This window comes from Neovison vison, chromosome 2, assembly GCF_020171115.1.
Source record: "Neovison vison isolate M4711 chromosome 2, ASM_NN_V1, whole genome shotgun sequence".
NCBI classification, from domain to species: Eukaryota; Metazoa; Chordata; class Mammalia; order Carnivora; family Mustelidae; genus Neogale; species Neogale vison.
In genome coordinates, this window is record NC_058092.1 from 94,101,392 (window position 1) to 94,115,474 (window position 14,083).

The 14,083-nt window shown below is 43.6% G+C and overlaps 1 protein-coding gene across 2 annotated transcripts in view; it reads right to left on the reverse strand.

Moving 5' to 3' along the window:
• The window catches only part of SORT1 (sortilin 1), a 67,551-nt gene that overhangs the window by 17,413 nt on the left and 36,055 nt on the right, over positions 1 to 14,083 (reverse strand). The window contains exons 6-11 of one of the 2 annotated variants that reach the window (XM_044238840.1): positions 12,012 to 12,085; positions 9,021 to 9,070; positions 7,836 to 7,963; positions 5,048 to 5,192; positions 3,736 to 3,891; positions 1,974 to 2,080 (exon numbers count right to left, since the gene is read on the reverse strand). In XM_044238840.1, the coding sequence (XP_044094775.1) occupies positions 1,974 to 2,080; positions 3,736 to 3,891; positions 5,048 to 5,192; positions 7,836 to 7,963; positions 9,021 to 9,070; positions 12,012 to 12,085 (660 nt within the window). Of the gene's footprint in view, positions 1 to 1,973; positions 2,081 to 3,735; positions 3,892 to 5,047; positions 5,193 to 7,835; positions 7,967 to 9,020; positions 9,071 to 12,011; positions 12,086 to 14,083 lie in introns of both variants that reach the window. The other variant, XM_044238839.1, reaches the window with a different exon arrangement.

Below are 14,083 nucleotides of genomic sequence, written 5' to 3' on the forward strand. Positions count from 1 at the left end.
TTAAGCAGCTGCCTTCGGCTCAGGTCATGATCCCAGCGTCCTGGGATCGAGTCCCAAATCGGGCTCCTTGCTCGGCAGGGAGTCTGTTTCTCCCTCTGCCTGCCATTCTGTCTGCCTGTGCTCGCTCTCTCCCCCCTCTCTCTCTGATAAATAAATAAAATCTTAAAAAAAAAAAATTTAAAAGAGGTCTGCATTGGATAAAATGTTCATGTTATATCATATATTTTACTGCAATAAAAAAGAGGTTCAGGGGCACCTGGGTGGCTCAGTGCGTTAAGCCGCTGCCTTCGGCTCAGGTCATGATCTCAGGGTCCTGGGATCGAGTCCCGCATCGGGCTCTCTGCTCAGCAGGGAGCCTGCTTCCTCCTCTCTCTCTCTGCCTCCCTCTCTGCCTACTTGTGATCTCTCTCTGTCAAATAAATAAATAAAATCTTTAAAAAAAAAAAAGAGGTTCAAGCTATTGGTGAAATGGTGAAATTTCACTACTGGTGAAATGAAAAGGATTAATCCTATTTTTTTAAAAAGATCTTATTCATTTATTTGAGAGAGAGAGAGAGAGCTCTCAAGAGAGAGCATGAGCAGGGGGAGAGGGAGAATTAGGCTCCCTGCTGATCAAGAAGCCTGATATAGGACTCGATCCCAGGACCCTGGGATCATGACCTGAGCCGAAGGCAGACGCTTAGCTGACTGAGCCACCCAGGCTCCTGGAAGGATTAATTCTAACTGAAGATGGGCAGAAGGATGGTCAGGATTTCTACTAATTCTACTGACCTGGGGGTGGAAAATCAGTCACAATTTCCCCAGGAGTCTCGTGGGCAAGGCCACAGTGGTAGGGGTGCATGCGGGGTGTGCAGGGAGCAGCAGAGGGCTACAATAAGGAAAATATCAGTGATAAGATGGACAGTGACAATGAAAAGGCAGGAGAGAGCCTGACAGGGAGGAGAGGACCTTCATTCACCAGGTCAGAGGCACAGCATTTATTCACAGGCAGAGGGGAAGCCTGACGTGTCCTGAGGAGGGAGAGGCGTGGGAGTGTGAGGGGGGCCACGTCAGTCGAGAGTCCACTGCCTCAGCCAGGTTAAGGCAAGGCCATGGCACATGGATCGGAAAAAAGGAGAGGAGAGAGAGGCTCACAGCACTTAAGAGTACAGAGAAGGGGAGAGCGCACTGAGGGGAGTACAGGTACCCTACCTCACACTGTCTGAGGTTCTCAAACAAAACAAAAATCCCATCTACAACAGCAGAGTGCCTATTAGCCACAGGTGTTCTGAGGAGACCTTGGGAACCACCAACACTGTCACTTTTTGAAGCAAACTCCCAGGGTTTCCCCACGATCCTCTCAAACTCCCTAGGAGTCAGATACAAAGCTTTTTTCTTCTCTTTATTTCTTGCCTGTCAAGACCCGTCACTCCTGGAATCTGGGTTCTCTTGGAGCAATGCCCTTCTATCTCTACTCTTAGCCTCTCCTCAGAGGGGTCAGCTCCGGCTTTCACACCTGCGATGGCACGGCGTCTCCAACCATACCCGCCAGCCACATGGAACCCAGGCAGAGGGGAAGAGAAAGTCAAGTTCTCTTCCATTTGTTTCTGGCCAGCACAGCTTTGCACTGCTCATGAATGCTCATAGCTTCATGAAGGATTCCTAAAGTCTCAGAGCTGCCATGCTGACTACTGAATGATCACAGGCCCACCTTCTGCTCTGTCTGCATTCAGCAGTTTAGTAAGACACAAAATTTTAGCCTTCAGTTTTTTTTTAAAGAAGAAAAACAGTCCACGGTATTTTTGGCTTTTCTTTATAGTTCCTTTTCCTGCATTCTAAGTTCCTTTCATTACTCTCATTTTTAAACTTTCGGCTTGCAGCTGCAGACCCTAATCACTTACAAAACTTCATTATTCAAAGGCCTGGCACCCATCAGAGCAGAATGGAATGGCTGCCTTGCTCCAAGCACATAGGACACTTGGGGTAAAACAAACCTCATTCTTGTTTTTTGCTGTAGCATCACATTCACTATTTTCAGGCTTCCTCAGATGCTTCCATCTTCCTCCTTGATCAAAAGTGATCATAGTCTGGATGGAATTATCTGAATGGGAGAAGAAGGACACTAAGTCTGATACACTGGAAGCGTCTTATGGAATTCAGTTGATCATTGCATATCTCTCTCCTGAGACTACACAACACCATTACAAGTCTGGAGGCCCACAAGCTTGTGACATCCAACGGAACAGCTCGGTGCTGGTGGAAAACTGATCCAGAGAGCACTCCACGATATCTGAGCAAGGCTTCCCACCTTCCTAGGACTCAGCTGATGACAGGAATCATCTAGACTGATACTCTTGAAAAGATACCTTTTATCTCCTCACCAACAAAACAGGCTGATGTCCATTCTCCTTGCTTGTTTGCTTGCTTGCCTGCCTTGGAAGTAAAATCTACAATGGGAAGGCATCCCACTCTTTCCTCAGAGAAGGCCAGGATACCAGGCTTGTTTTAGGGACTCTCAAGATCTGAATGGGATTTGAATGTATGAGTGTGAGTGGCATAATAATTCCTAGTTTCTGTCTCTCCACTACTCTGTATCTGTCCTCTTGTACTTTTTCTTTCCTTTTTTCTACAAATCTCTTCCCTGTTCTATTTTCAATGACATAAACTATTGCAGGTTTAAATTCAGAGGCAATATGCTTTGAGATGTCCAACGAAAATCAAACAAGAAGGCAAATGAAGGACAATTCATTTAGTCAATAAACATTTATTGCGTGCCTACTATGAAAACTGCTGTAAACCCTTGAGACTCTTTCAGTGAACAAAACAGGAAAAAAAAAAACCACTTTCGGAAATATACATCCCGGCAGGATCAGACAGACACCAGACACTGTAAATAGGTAAATTATATAGTATGTGAGACAATAAGTGTATGGGAAAAACCTGCTAAAGAGAGGCTGAGTGTATCCGTGATGAGGGGAGGGCAGACAAGTTTCCAACAGGATACCCCAGGCAAGTTCTCATTAGAAAGCAACATATGAGCATAGATAGGAAGGGGCACGGCATTAGCCTTGCAGCTCTTTGAGGAAACAGAGAACAGTGCCTGCACATCTCTAAACCATGTGTGTGTGCAGAGGGCTGGAGTGACCAGAATGCAGTAAATAGAGGGGAAAAGGGTGGCAGCTGAGGTCAGGGAGGAAACAGGGCCAATACTGATTAAGACCTTGCAGACCACTACAAGTAAATAAAATTTACAAATAAAAACAAACAATGCCCCACCTCCTACCAAAAAATAAATACATATTTAAACAAAATCTTAAGAGCCTTTTTATACTTTAGGGTGGCTTGTTTATTTGTACAACTGGGCCTTAGCAAGGTGAGCTCTGCAGAACTACTGAGTAAAACACAAGAGAAATGCTGGCTAGCTATAGCTGTGCCCTCTACCAGGAGAAAAGCAAGCAGTGGTTCAAACTCAGGCTCATTCCCCTAGCCCTGAACCTCCCTATATAGAAAACTTATTTTTTTTTAACACTTACCTTAAACAACATAGAACTCAAAAAGTCTTTCTTTTTACCTGCTGTTGCTTTACTTCTTTTTAATCCTGTTTACCATAATTTATGTAACATAAAGAGTCAGAATTTACATGGATAGTTTTGCAGGCCAGGCAAGCAACATTACTACGGGATCAGAACCATTATTCTCCCCCACAACCTCAACTCCCAACATCTTCAGGAGAAGGACAGCTGTACCCAGACTCACCTTCTGAAAGCACACTTGTTATGTAGACCCCACGGAGGGAGGTCACATTGGTAAAGTCTGTCTCGCCACCTGTGGTGGTATAGAGATGTCGGTCTAAGGACTTGGAGTAGACAATGCCTCGATCATCTGAGGTAAAGATTGTTCCAAATCCGGTATCTGAAATAGGCAAACAAACAAAAACACTAAGTCTGGGAGGGAACAGAGGGAAAACAAGAGTCCAGCCATACACATGACTGACTGCAGTACAGACTGTGTACATTAGCCAACTGTCTCTCTTCATGATGCAGATGCAGACCTGAGAATTAATGATGGTTTGATACTCGTGATTTTCATGTCCACCTTTAATTCCAGCACCCAGCTTGTTGCCTGGAGTATGGCAGATACTGTTTGTTGGATGGATTAATCAGATGCTACAGAAAAGACCTCCCCAGATCTATTCTGGTGGCAGAGGCAATGCCTTTGGATTCATATCATACATATCTCTAAATCTTCATATTCCAGAACAATGCTTCTCAAACTATCTGTGGTGAAGGATCAATTTTTTTAAAGTTTTATTTGTTTAAGGAATCTCTATACCCAGTGTGGGCCTCGAACTCACAATCCCCAGATCAAGAGTCACATGATCTTCTGACCGAGCCAGGCAAGTGCCCTGGTAAAGGATCAATTTTTAAATTTCTACTATGGCACAAACTGATCCTTTGTAACGCCTGGGTGGCTCAGTGGGTTAAAGCCTCTGCCTTCGGCTCAGGTCATGATCCCAGGGTCCTGGGATCGAGCCCTGCATCGGGCTCTCTGCTCAGTGGGGAGCCTGCTTCCTCCTCTCTTTGCCTGCTTCTCTGCCTACTTGTGATCTCAGTCTGTCAAATAAATTAAAAAAATTAAAAAAAAATTAATCATAAGAAGAGTGAAGTACAAAAGATAGACAAAATATAATCCACCATTTTTTAATGATTAGATTCAACAGATATAAAAAGACTGGGTCAATGGCTATAGGAGTTTCTCAATGCCTGCTATTGTTTTCTGTGCTTACTTGGTAACAAACAGTTTGCAAACCAGTGTCAGTCCTCTGACCGTTCTTTGAGCAGCAGTGCTCCAGAATACTTGAGCATACACATAAACCATACTACAGAGTCAAAGCAAGCAGCCTTCCTAACAAAGACTACATATTCTCTGTAAGACAGTATATTCAGTAGGACACTAATAAATACCTAGGGGTAAGAGAAAAAGTCAACATGTAAGAAGGAAGTTCAAAGTCGAACTTGAAGCTTATATCTCTGAGCATTCAAGGACAGGCCGCTGAAAGAGCTCTTACCTCCGGGTTCATCGACATGCATGAACACCATGTCATCATTAGCTGCTAGAATAGAATAGAACTGTTCCTGCCCCACAGAAGGTAGCTGGGCCATGCTCCATGTGTCCCCTTGATCTGTTGACACATGAATCCTTCTTGTTGTATCCTGGAACAAATGCCAATATTTATCTTTTTAATTTTCTGCCAAGATGCCCTGTGCAGGGACATGAATAGGAACCTTATTATTCATAATTATGAGTATCATTATTCATTCCCTCACTAGGTACAACTGTTATAATTGACAGGTCCCAGTACCAGTTAGCAAAGCAATTTCCAACCCCTAGCAAAGTTCCAGGCCATAGAACAATCCATTCTATTATAACAAAGGTTATCTTGGCTTCCTCTTTGGCTTCTTCATTCTGGTATGGCCCTGTAAGATATAAACTTCCCAACCTCTGACATTCCCATTTCCTTCAACAGAGCTAAAGGGGTGATGGGGCCATCTTAGTTTGGCTTTATAGGCATTCACATATGCTTACTCAGATAATTCTTAAAATGATGACTGCTGCACAGAAGTTTGGTTTCTTTGAGATAGTCCTGGCATAATCCAAAGAACTAGATAATTAAGAGTCTAAAAAAGGGAGATGAAACCCATGCTTGGGAGATCACAGGGAAGTCAAGATGCGACACGTCTCCTCTTTAAGGAATAAAGGTCTGTGAATCGCCATAATGAAGGTCCTGCACAGCCTGGGAAGTGGCCAATATAAGGGAGCTGACCAGGAGGTATTTATATGCTGAAAGGAGTCTGTTAAGAAGGCAGGTAATACCTCCTCTCTGAGAACAGCTTAAAGAACCTACTAGACACAGTTGGCCAGTGCACAAGAATTAGTCCCAGTGCCTTCTAACGTTAAACACTCTTTAAAGTTCAGTGGCAAGTGCATTTGACTTACTTCTCTAGCTCACACCTGGAAGCTCACTTTCAGTCTTACTGTTGCAGGTAAGAACTAGAATTCAAAAGCATACAGTAGGGTGGTGACCTGGTAGACTAGCGCTGCACCACAGGAGGCCCCCTCCAGAGTGGGCCAGTCTGATTCCCACCACAGTTCCATCTCTCGGTGATCCTGAGCAAGTTACTCAATCTCCTCAAATACAAACCGAGGCAAGAGGACCTGCTCCCAGGTTGCTGGGAAGATTCTGTGCAACTGCTGGAGGGAGTTATGTGAAGTCATTGTGTCTACTTCCCCATCTCCACTCCTATTCTCTCTGAACCCACTGTAATCAGTCCATTAACTCCAGTCCTCTGAAGAAACTGCACTTGTCAAGGTCACCGACAATCTCCCCTTCGCCAACTAAAGTGGGTCATTCTAAGGACTGCTCTAATCCCACATCTCAGCTAAGCTGCACACAGCTGATCACTCCTCCTTCCTGAGATACTTCCTCCACTGGGATTTTGTGGCATCCCTGTCTGATTCCCCACCTCCCTCTCGGTCTTCTTTGCTGGATTCTCATCTCTTTCCAACACTTCAGTGTCACTGGGGTGCTCCAGCATGCGCTCAGTCCTCCAGAAGATATCATCTAGTCATACAGCTTCATATACCATATAATCTGGAAAGACTCATGCCCAAATGTTTCTCGACATTTCCACTTAGGTGTCTAGTGAGCATGTCATACCCGAAAATGAATTCTTGACTTTTCTCCTACAAACTTAGTTCTCTTGCCATCTCAGGAAATGGTCATTCACCCAGTTGCTCAGGGCAAAGTTTCTAAAGTTATCTTTGGTTCCTCTCATTCCTTCATAAACCACATCTAATTCATCAGCAAATCCTACTGGCAATACATTAAAAATACATCCACGATCTTACCACTGCCTCACTCATCCACATTAACAGCTACCATCTCTCTCCCTGCTGTCACGGGCTCCTAGCTGCTCTTGGTACTTCCATTTCTGCCCGTCAGGCTATTCTACACCTACCTACTCTGTCGAAACAGAAGTCAACTTACGCCATTCCCCTACTCACAGCCTTTCACAGCTCCCCAAAACATGAAGAAGAAAACCCAAGGTCTTGGCCCATAAAAGTCTTCTCTCATTTGACCACTGGCTCGCCTTCTTTGGATCACCCTTCTTTGTGCTCCAGCCATGCAGCCATCCTCACTTTTCTTCAATATTTCCAGCATGTTCCTATCTTTGTGCTTACTGTCTTTGTGCTTACTGCTCCTTCAGCTCAGATGTACAGAGAACTACGCTCTCCCTTCAGTTGGGTCTCAGCCCATCCAAGCCACCTGATCTAAAACAGGACTACTCCAGTTCCCAGCACATTCTAGTTCCTTACTCTGTTATAGATTTCTTTGTAGCTTTAATCACTACCTAATATTATGTCATATTTATTAGTTTAGTATCTATCTAACTCCCTACTTAAATATAAGCTCTGGGAGCAGGACATTTATCTGTTTTGTTCAATGCTATATTCCTGGGGTCTAGAACAGTATCTAGAATATAGCAGGTACTTAATTAATGTTACCTATTTCTATTATCATTATTGGATAGTGAGCAAGTGGATTGCTTTTTTTTCAGGTGTCTGTGTCTGAGTAAAGTCCAAATTCTGGAGGTTGTGGGTATTCATAAGGTGACAACAGGCTAGTATGCAGAGCCCAGAAGGATCAATCAGCCTCTAGAAAGAATAACCTCCAAATGTTAGTGATACTAAACACTGCAAAAAGGCAAGAAACTCTGCCAGTACTAGTGGCAAAAGGGATCCATTTGAGACATATTTACAGAAATTTCAGAAATGCCAAAAGAGGCAACACTCACCTTATCAGCCATCACAGAGGCAAAAAGGAAACGTCCCCCAAGACCAAATGAGTAGATTTTCACACCAATGGTTTTGAAGCTTTTCCCCAAGTCTGAAGTTCTCCATAATTCCAGTGCCCCAAGGTCAGCTTCTTAAACAAGACAAAATATTAATTAAAATTTCACATACTGGTGAGCCCTCAGCCCAAAACAATTGTTTTAGAATGTTAATTTTATAGCTAAACGATTTTTAATTCTATGCTTGTTAGTCAAGTGACAATGTAAAATGACACAGCATTAGACATAGGGAATTCACATTTGGGTTTTAATATTGTACATGTGAGGTTCTGCACTAGACAGAACGAGAGAGTTTACTTAATTCAAACACAGTGTTGCATAAACAACATGTCACAGCCACAGCATCCTGTTTTGCTTTCTTCATGGCACACTTATCTTTTTCTATTTTAAGTAGTCTTGCTTGAGTTTTTGGTTTTCTTGCTGATCATCTAATACCCCCTACTGGAACTCAAGCCCCATAAGAGAAGCTTGGGTGTCTTGCTCTCTCCATCCTTAGAAAAGTGAATGGCATATTACAGCAGGTGTGCAAATCAGTGAATGAAAAAATGAGTTGTTGAATGAATAAACGAAAGACCATGCTTTCTGCTTTGAAATGGTGCCATGGATTGGAAAGCTGACAATATCACAATACAACCTCCATGCTCTTTCAACTTGTTATTGTTTGTAGCCTAATAATTACTTTATGTAAATACATTGCTAAAATTAAGTACACTGCCTCTCTGTATAGCTCATGTTTTTATTCGATCTAGGCTCAGTACTTTTAAAATTTTTAAAATCCTTGACAGTTATCTTAGCTATTAAAACTACAGGAGAATAGAAGGATCTCTGGTGTTTCTATCTCTTACAACCCAGAACATTCTACAGTGAATGGACCACAGGACATTCTTTCTTTTTTTTTTTTTTTAAGATTTTATTTATTTATTTGACAGACAGAGATCACAAGTAGGCAGAGAGGCAGGCAGAGAGAGAGGAGGAAGCAGGTTCCCCGCTGCACAGAGAGTCCGATGCGGGGCTCGATCCCAGGACCCTGGGATCATGACCTGAGCCGAAGGCAGAGGCTTCAACTCACTGAGCCACCCAGGCGCCCCGACCACAGGACATTCTTATTTGGAACTAAAATATACTTACTGCAGGAGCCATTTGCATAGGTGGTAAAGAAGATGGTGTTTTCTGATCCCCTAAAGAGCGGCAAAGACAGAGAAAAGACAAGGTTCAAGACTGCTGTCAACGGCAGTCACAAAGCTCCAAGCAAGCTTCTAGTGATAAGCTCCATCCATGGGTGCCAGGCGAAACGGCCTTCTGGGGAGCTGTATGCTGGACTCTCCCAGTCACACTGGTCAAGGTGCCCCCCAGCCTGGCCCAGGATTTTGCCTGTCCACTACTTCACGTGAACTCTTCCAGCTGGTCATACTGGTCTGTTTACACTCTCCAAATCTGCCTCTTACATTTGCTATTCCTGTTTACGGCTTGAAATGCTTTTTTCTCTCCTATAATCAGATCTAACCTCACAGTCTTTAGGCTCCAGCTGAAAATCTAGCTCTTCCGTGAAACTTTTCCTGGCACTCCATCTGGAAAGCTTCCTTGCTGCAAATTTCTACAGCAGAGATTCTCAACCGGGGGTGACTTCACTCCCCAGGGGACATTTCTGATTGTTGTAACTGAAGGATGGGGAGTTGTTGCTAGTACCAATGGGCAGAGACCAGGGGTGCTGCTAACCATCCTGCGATGCTAGGACAACTCCCCCACAGCAAAGAACTTTCCAGTCCAAAATGTCACGAGTGCCAGTGGTTGAGAAACCTTGTGTTCTAGAACACGATGCCATTCTGCACCAGCCATTTGGCACTCCTTTGTCTCTTATTTAATTATTTTAATGAACAGTGTACACCTCCCTCTCCTACTACATTATCGGGTTCTTTAAGACAGGTATGAAGTTTTATGCTTTGTTGTTTCCCCTCAGAACCTAGTTCAATGCTTTGCATGTGCTAAATAACTTAGTTCTTTCATCTCAAATAGACAGCTAGGTCAGAGGTTGAATTATTTAAATTCTACCTTGGAAAGGGAGTTTGTAGGACAGTAGGTTCAGAACCTGGCAGTACTTTTGGCTGAGCACCAGCACAAGGGGTGGGCTCTGAGTATGTTCTTTCAGCACTTCAGGCTGTCAACTCCTAGAAATCAAAGATCTAAATGGTGTGTAAATAGTTACCAGCTGTCCAATTATCTTGTATTTAGACACTAATCAAAGAAACGTAAAGTAAACAAACAAAAGTAAAAAAAAAAACAACCTATAGAGAATACAAAATACCACTTAAAAACAAATTTTAGAGGCGCCTGAGTGGCTCAGTAGGTTAAGCCTCTGCCTTCAGCTCAGGTCATGATCTCAGGGTCCTGGGATCAAATCCCGCATCGGACTCTCTGCTCAGCATGGAGCCTGCTTCCTCTTCTCTCTCTCTCTCTGCCTACTTGTGATCTCTGTCAAATAAATAAATAAAATCTTTTAAAAAAAGTAAAATAAAAATAAATTTTAGGGTTTTTTTAAAAGATTTTTAAAAATTTTTCAGTAATCTCTACACCTAACAAGGGGCTCAAACCCATGACCCTGAGATCAAGAGTTGCACGCTCTACCAACTGAGCCAGTCAGGAATCCCTAAAGGTTTAGCTTTAAAGATGGGTTTTCTGTTTGCTTCTTTTGGCTTTTTATTTAAGGTCTAACTGACAAATACCATTGAGAGTGCACACTGCAGTGATTTGATATACATGTATCATGGTGAGTTTTAATGAACAAAACGTACTACAGTCTTACTTGAGCACATTCTATATACTTTAGGTCCACTGAGAGTGAAGCAACTTGTTAACTTAGTTCCTTTAAAATTACTTCCTTCCTGATAAGACCATATAAGGCACAAACACAATTCGTGAAAATACACAGACCGAATGCAGATGTAGCTTGTGTCCCAGAGCGCGGCAGCACAGACCTCATTTTATTAGCATTCTGGGAAAAGGCCACTTGAAGCAGTATTTTTTAATATTTTAATTTCAATAGATATATTTGGCAATGTATTACACATCTCCCTGACTCCCTAAGTAGAGGACATTAACTATTAAATTCTTCCCTGGGACTATGGGTCATGTTCATGAACATCAAGCATCTGACACTGTAACACAGTGTTCCCATTAGAAGTTACTGAGCTACGTGGGCTCTCTTGATCCGGCACAAAAGCAGCACATCCTGTCACGGCCTCTCTGGTGTGGCTGCTCTTACAGCTCTCCTGCCTCTGTGCTGCTCTCGGCACTGGCGTCTCAAGCTGGCCATGCTGGTTGCTAGCACTCATACCCCCGACCTTGGGCACCAATCTGCTCTCCACAGGGAAACTAGATGCAAATTTGCTAAAATTAGTCAAAGAGAAAGAAAAGGCTCTAAACAAGGGTGGGAGCATAATCAGAATTGTGGTGGTATGAAGGTTTTTAATTCAATTCTAGCTCCACCATCCCCCAAACTCCCCCCAGTAAATCTTTCACAAAAGGGAAACACTAGAGCCCAGCGAGGTTAAGCCACTGACTAAGCCAGTTTTGAACAAAGGTGACCCAATTCCCAAGTAAGAGCTCTTCGGCTGCATCATCTTAAGCAGGGAGGGGTGTGTGTGTGCGTGTATGTGTTTGTGCGCGCGCGTGCGTGCGTAAGCTGGGGGTGTCCCACCAAGAGAGGGGAAGGATTTTTGGTGCATGCACAGGGTGACTCTAGTGCTCTGGGTTTCTCCAGGCTTTCTTCATTCTGCATAGCCGGAATGGATCTCTAGGTGAGGGAATATAAATCTGGCCACAGAGAAGCGCCTGATGTCACCTTTTATGGAGAACAAACCTTTACGGGCAGCAGCTACTCAGTCCTGCGCCCTGTTTTACACTTTATATCCTAATGCTTAGTGAGATTAAGGATTCTTTCCCAGCAGAATCAGAAGTTCCTCCAGGTCAAGATCTGTGTCATTCCCCTCCCCTTATGCCCCTCATGGCACCCTGAAGACTACTTGGCACGTAGTCAGCGCTCAGTACTTAATCCTGTGACTTCTGGCAGCACTGTTGGGATAGGGTTAGGGCGCTGCACAGATGGAGTCTTCTGTTACTCACCATTTGGCCAAACATACTGCTTTGTGGATTTCTTCCCATTTTCCCCCAAAATCCTTGGACACCCACAGGCCATTCTGAAAGATTATAAATGACTTATCAGAATTCCAGCTTTGTCTTGTGCAGCTGCTTATATGACCTTTAATAATTCATATCTAATCATTTGGGACGGTAAACAGACACACTGAAGTTCCATCAAGCAGCCTGCCCTCCATACACACTTGAGTGATGGGGGCCCCTTCGGGGTTTTGGAAATTCAGAATAACAAATGCTTATGGAGTGCCTACTGTGTGCCAGGCACTGTCCCAGAGGTTGCACTAGGGACACAAAGATAATATATTCCAACAATATATCCCCTTTCTTAAGGAGCTCAGGGTTTAACAAGGGGCGTGGATAAGAATTTGATACAATGTGGTAAGTTACGGAAACACTGTGTCCAGGGTGAGAATAAGGAGCGGGGCAAGGATGCTTCAGAGACAGTTTGTGAAGTCAGCTGAACTAGTATTAAATAATGAGCAGTGTAACCATAAGAAGGCAAATGGGGAGATGGGATGTTATTGCACAAATACACAGTAGTACCAGCTGAGGCCAGAAGGGATAAAACATCACAGCGCCAGCAAGGAGTTCAAAGCCTTCAGACACTGATGGAGCACAAATTCCAAGGTGAGGAAAGAAGGGGCTCATGCTAGGGAGAGATGTGAGGGCCAGCTCACAGAGGGCCCTTGGTTTTACTTTTTTTTTGAGAGAGAGAAAGAGTATGCACACACACATGTGAATATGGGATGGGAGGAGTAGAGGAAGGGCAGAGGGAAAAAGAGAATCTTAGGCAGGCTCCATGCTAAGCATGCTAACCCCTGACACAGGGCTCAATCTCACAACTCCAAGATTCCCAAGATCACAGAACCTGGGCCAAAAATCAAGAGTCGGACATTTAACTAAGCCACAAATGCACCCCTCAGTTTTACTTTTTTAAAGGTATAATACTTGAATGGCAACAGGAGAGATGGATTTCAGACCAGAAACAGGAAAAGCAGTAAAAAAGCTGTGCCCCATTAGTTCACTGAGAGTTAGTAAAGCTCCAGGGCCCCTGGGGGCCTCAGCTGCCTAAGTGTCTGACTTCAGTTCAGGCCATGATCCCAGGGTCTTGGGATCGAGCCCCGTGTCAGGCTCCCTATTCAGCAGGAAGTCTACTTCTCTCTCTGCCTTCTGTTTCCCCCACTCATGCTTGCTCACTCTCTCTCAAATAAAATCTTAAAAAAAAAAAAAAAAGAGTTAGTGAGGCCCTAAACCACACCTGTGAGGAATAGGCTCAGGAAGAATCTAGAAACTAGATTTGGTAGAACTGGTAGCTTTTTCCTGTAGGGCAGAGTGAGTGAGTGAGTGAGTGAGTGTGTGTGTGTGTGTGTGTGTAATAGGGGAGAAGCAAGATAGAAATCTGAAGTGCTAGGAGGAAGCCAGAAATATGGATTTGAGAATCTTACACATTACAGGGACAGTTATAATGGTCAGAGGGGAGGAGATTGCTCAGAATGAAATGAGCAATAGCAGCTTGAGGGTAGATTGACAGGAGTTTATGAAAGAGACCAGGAAGGAATGGTTAGAAGGTAAGAAAGAAGCCAAGGAAGCCAAGTTCCCAAAAGGAGACAAATGTAGCAAAGCTGGGTAAGATAAAGACTGACAATGTCCGTTACATTGGCAACACAAGCCCAATGGGCCCAGACCCAGTGGAGCTGGGACAGAGATGTCCTGGTACAGCTGAAATTATAAGGGGCTGATCGAGGCAGAATTTACCTACAGTGCTCCCCCCACGCTTACCCACAATTCTTCCTTCTGTAACTCTATTTCTCTGATAACATTCACCTCCCAGCATTTCTAATTTATCAAATTCTACTTGGAAATATCTGGTATCACCTATAGTTATATCTTAGTACATATTGGTCTGTCTTCTCAACCCTGGGTTTTTGTTGTTGTTTTAAGATTTTATTTATTTATTTGAGAGAGAGAGCAAGTGGGGGAAAGGGGAAGAGAGAGAATCTTTTTTTTTTTTTTTAAGATTTTATTTATTTATTTGACAG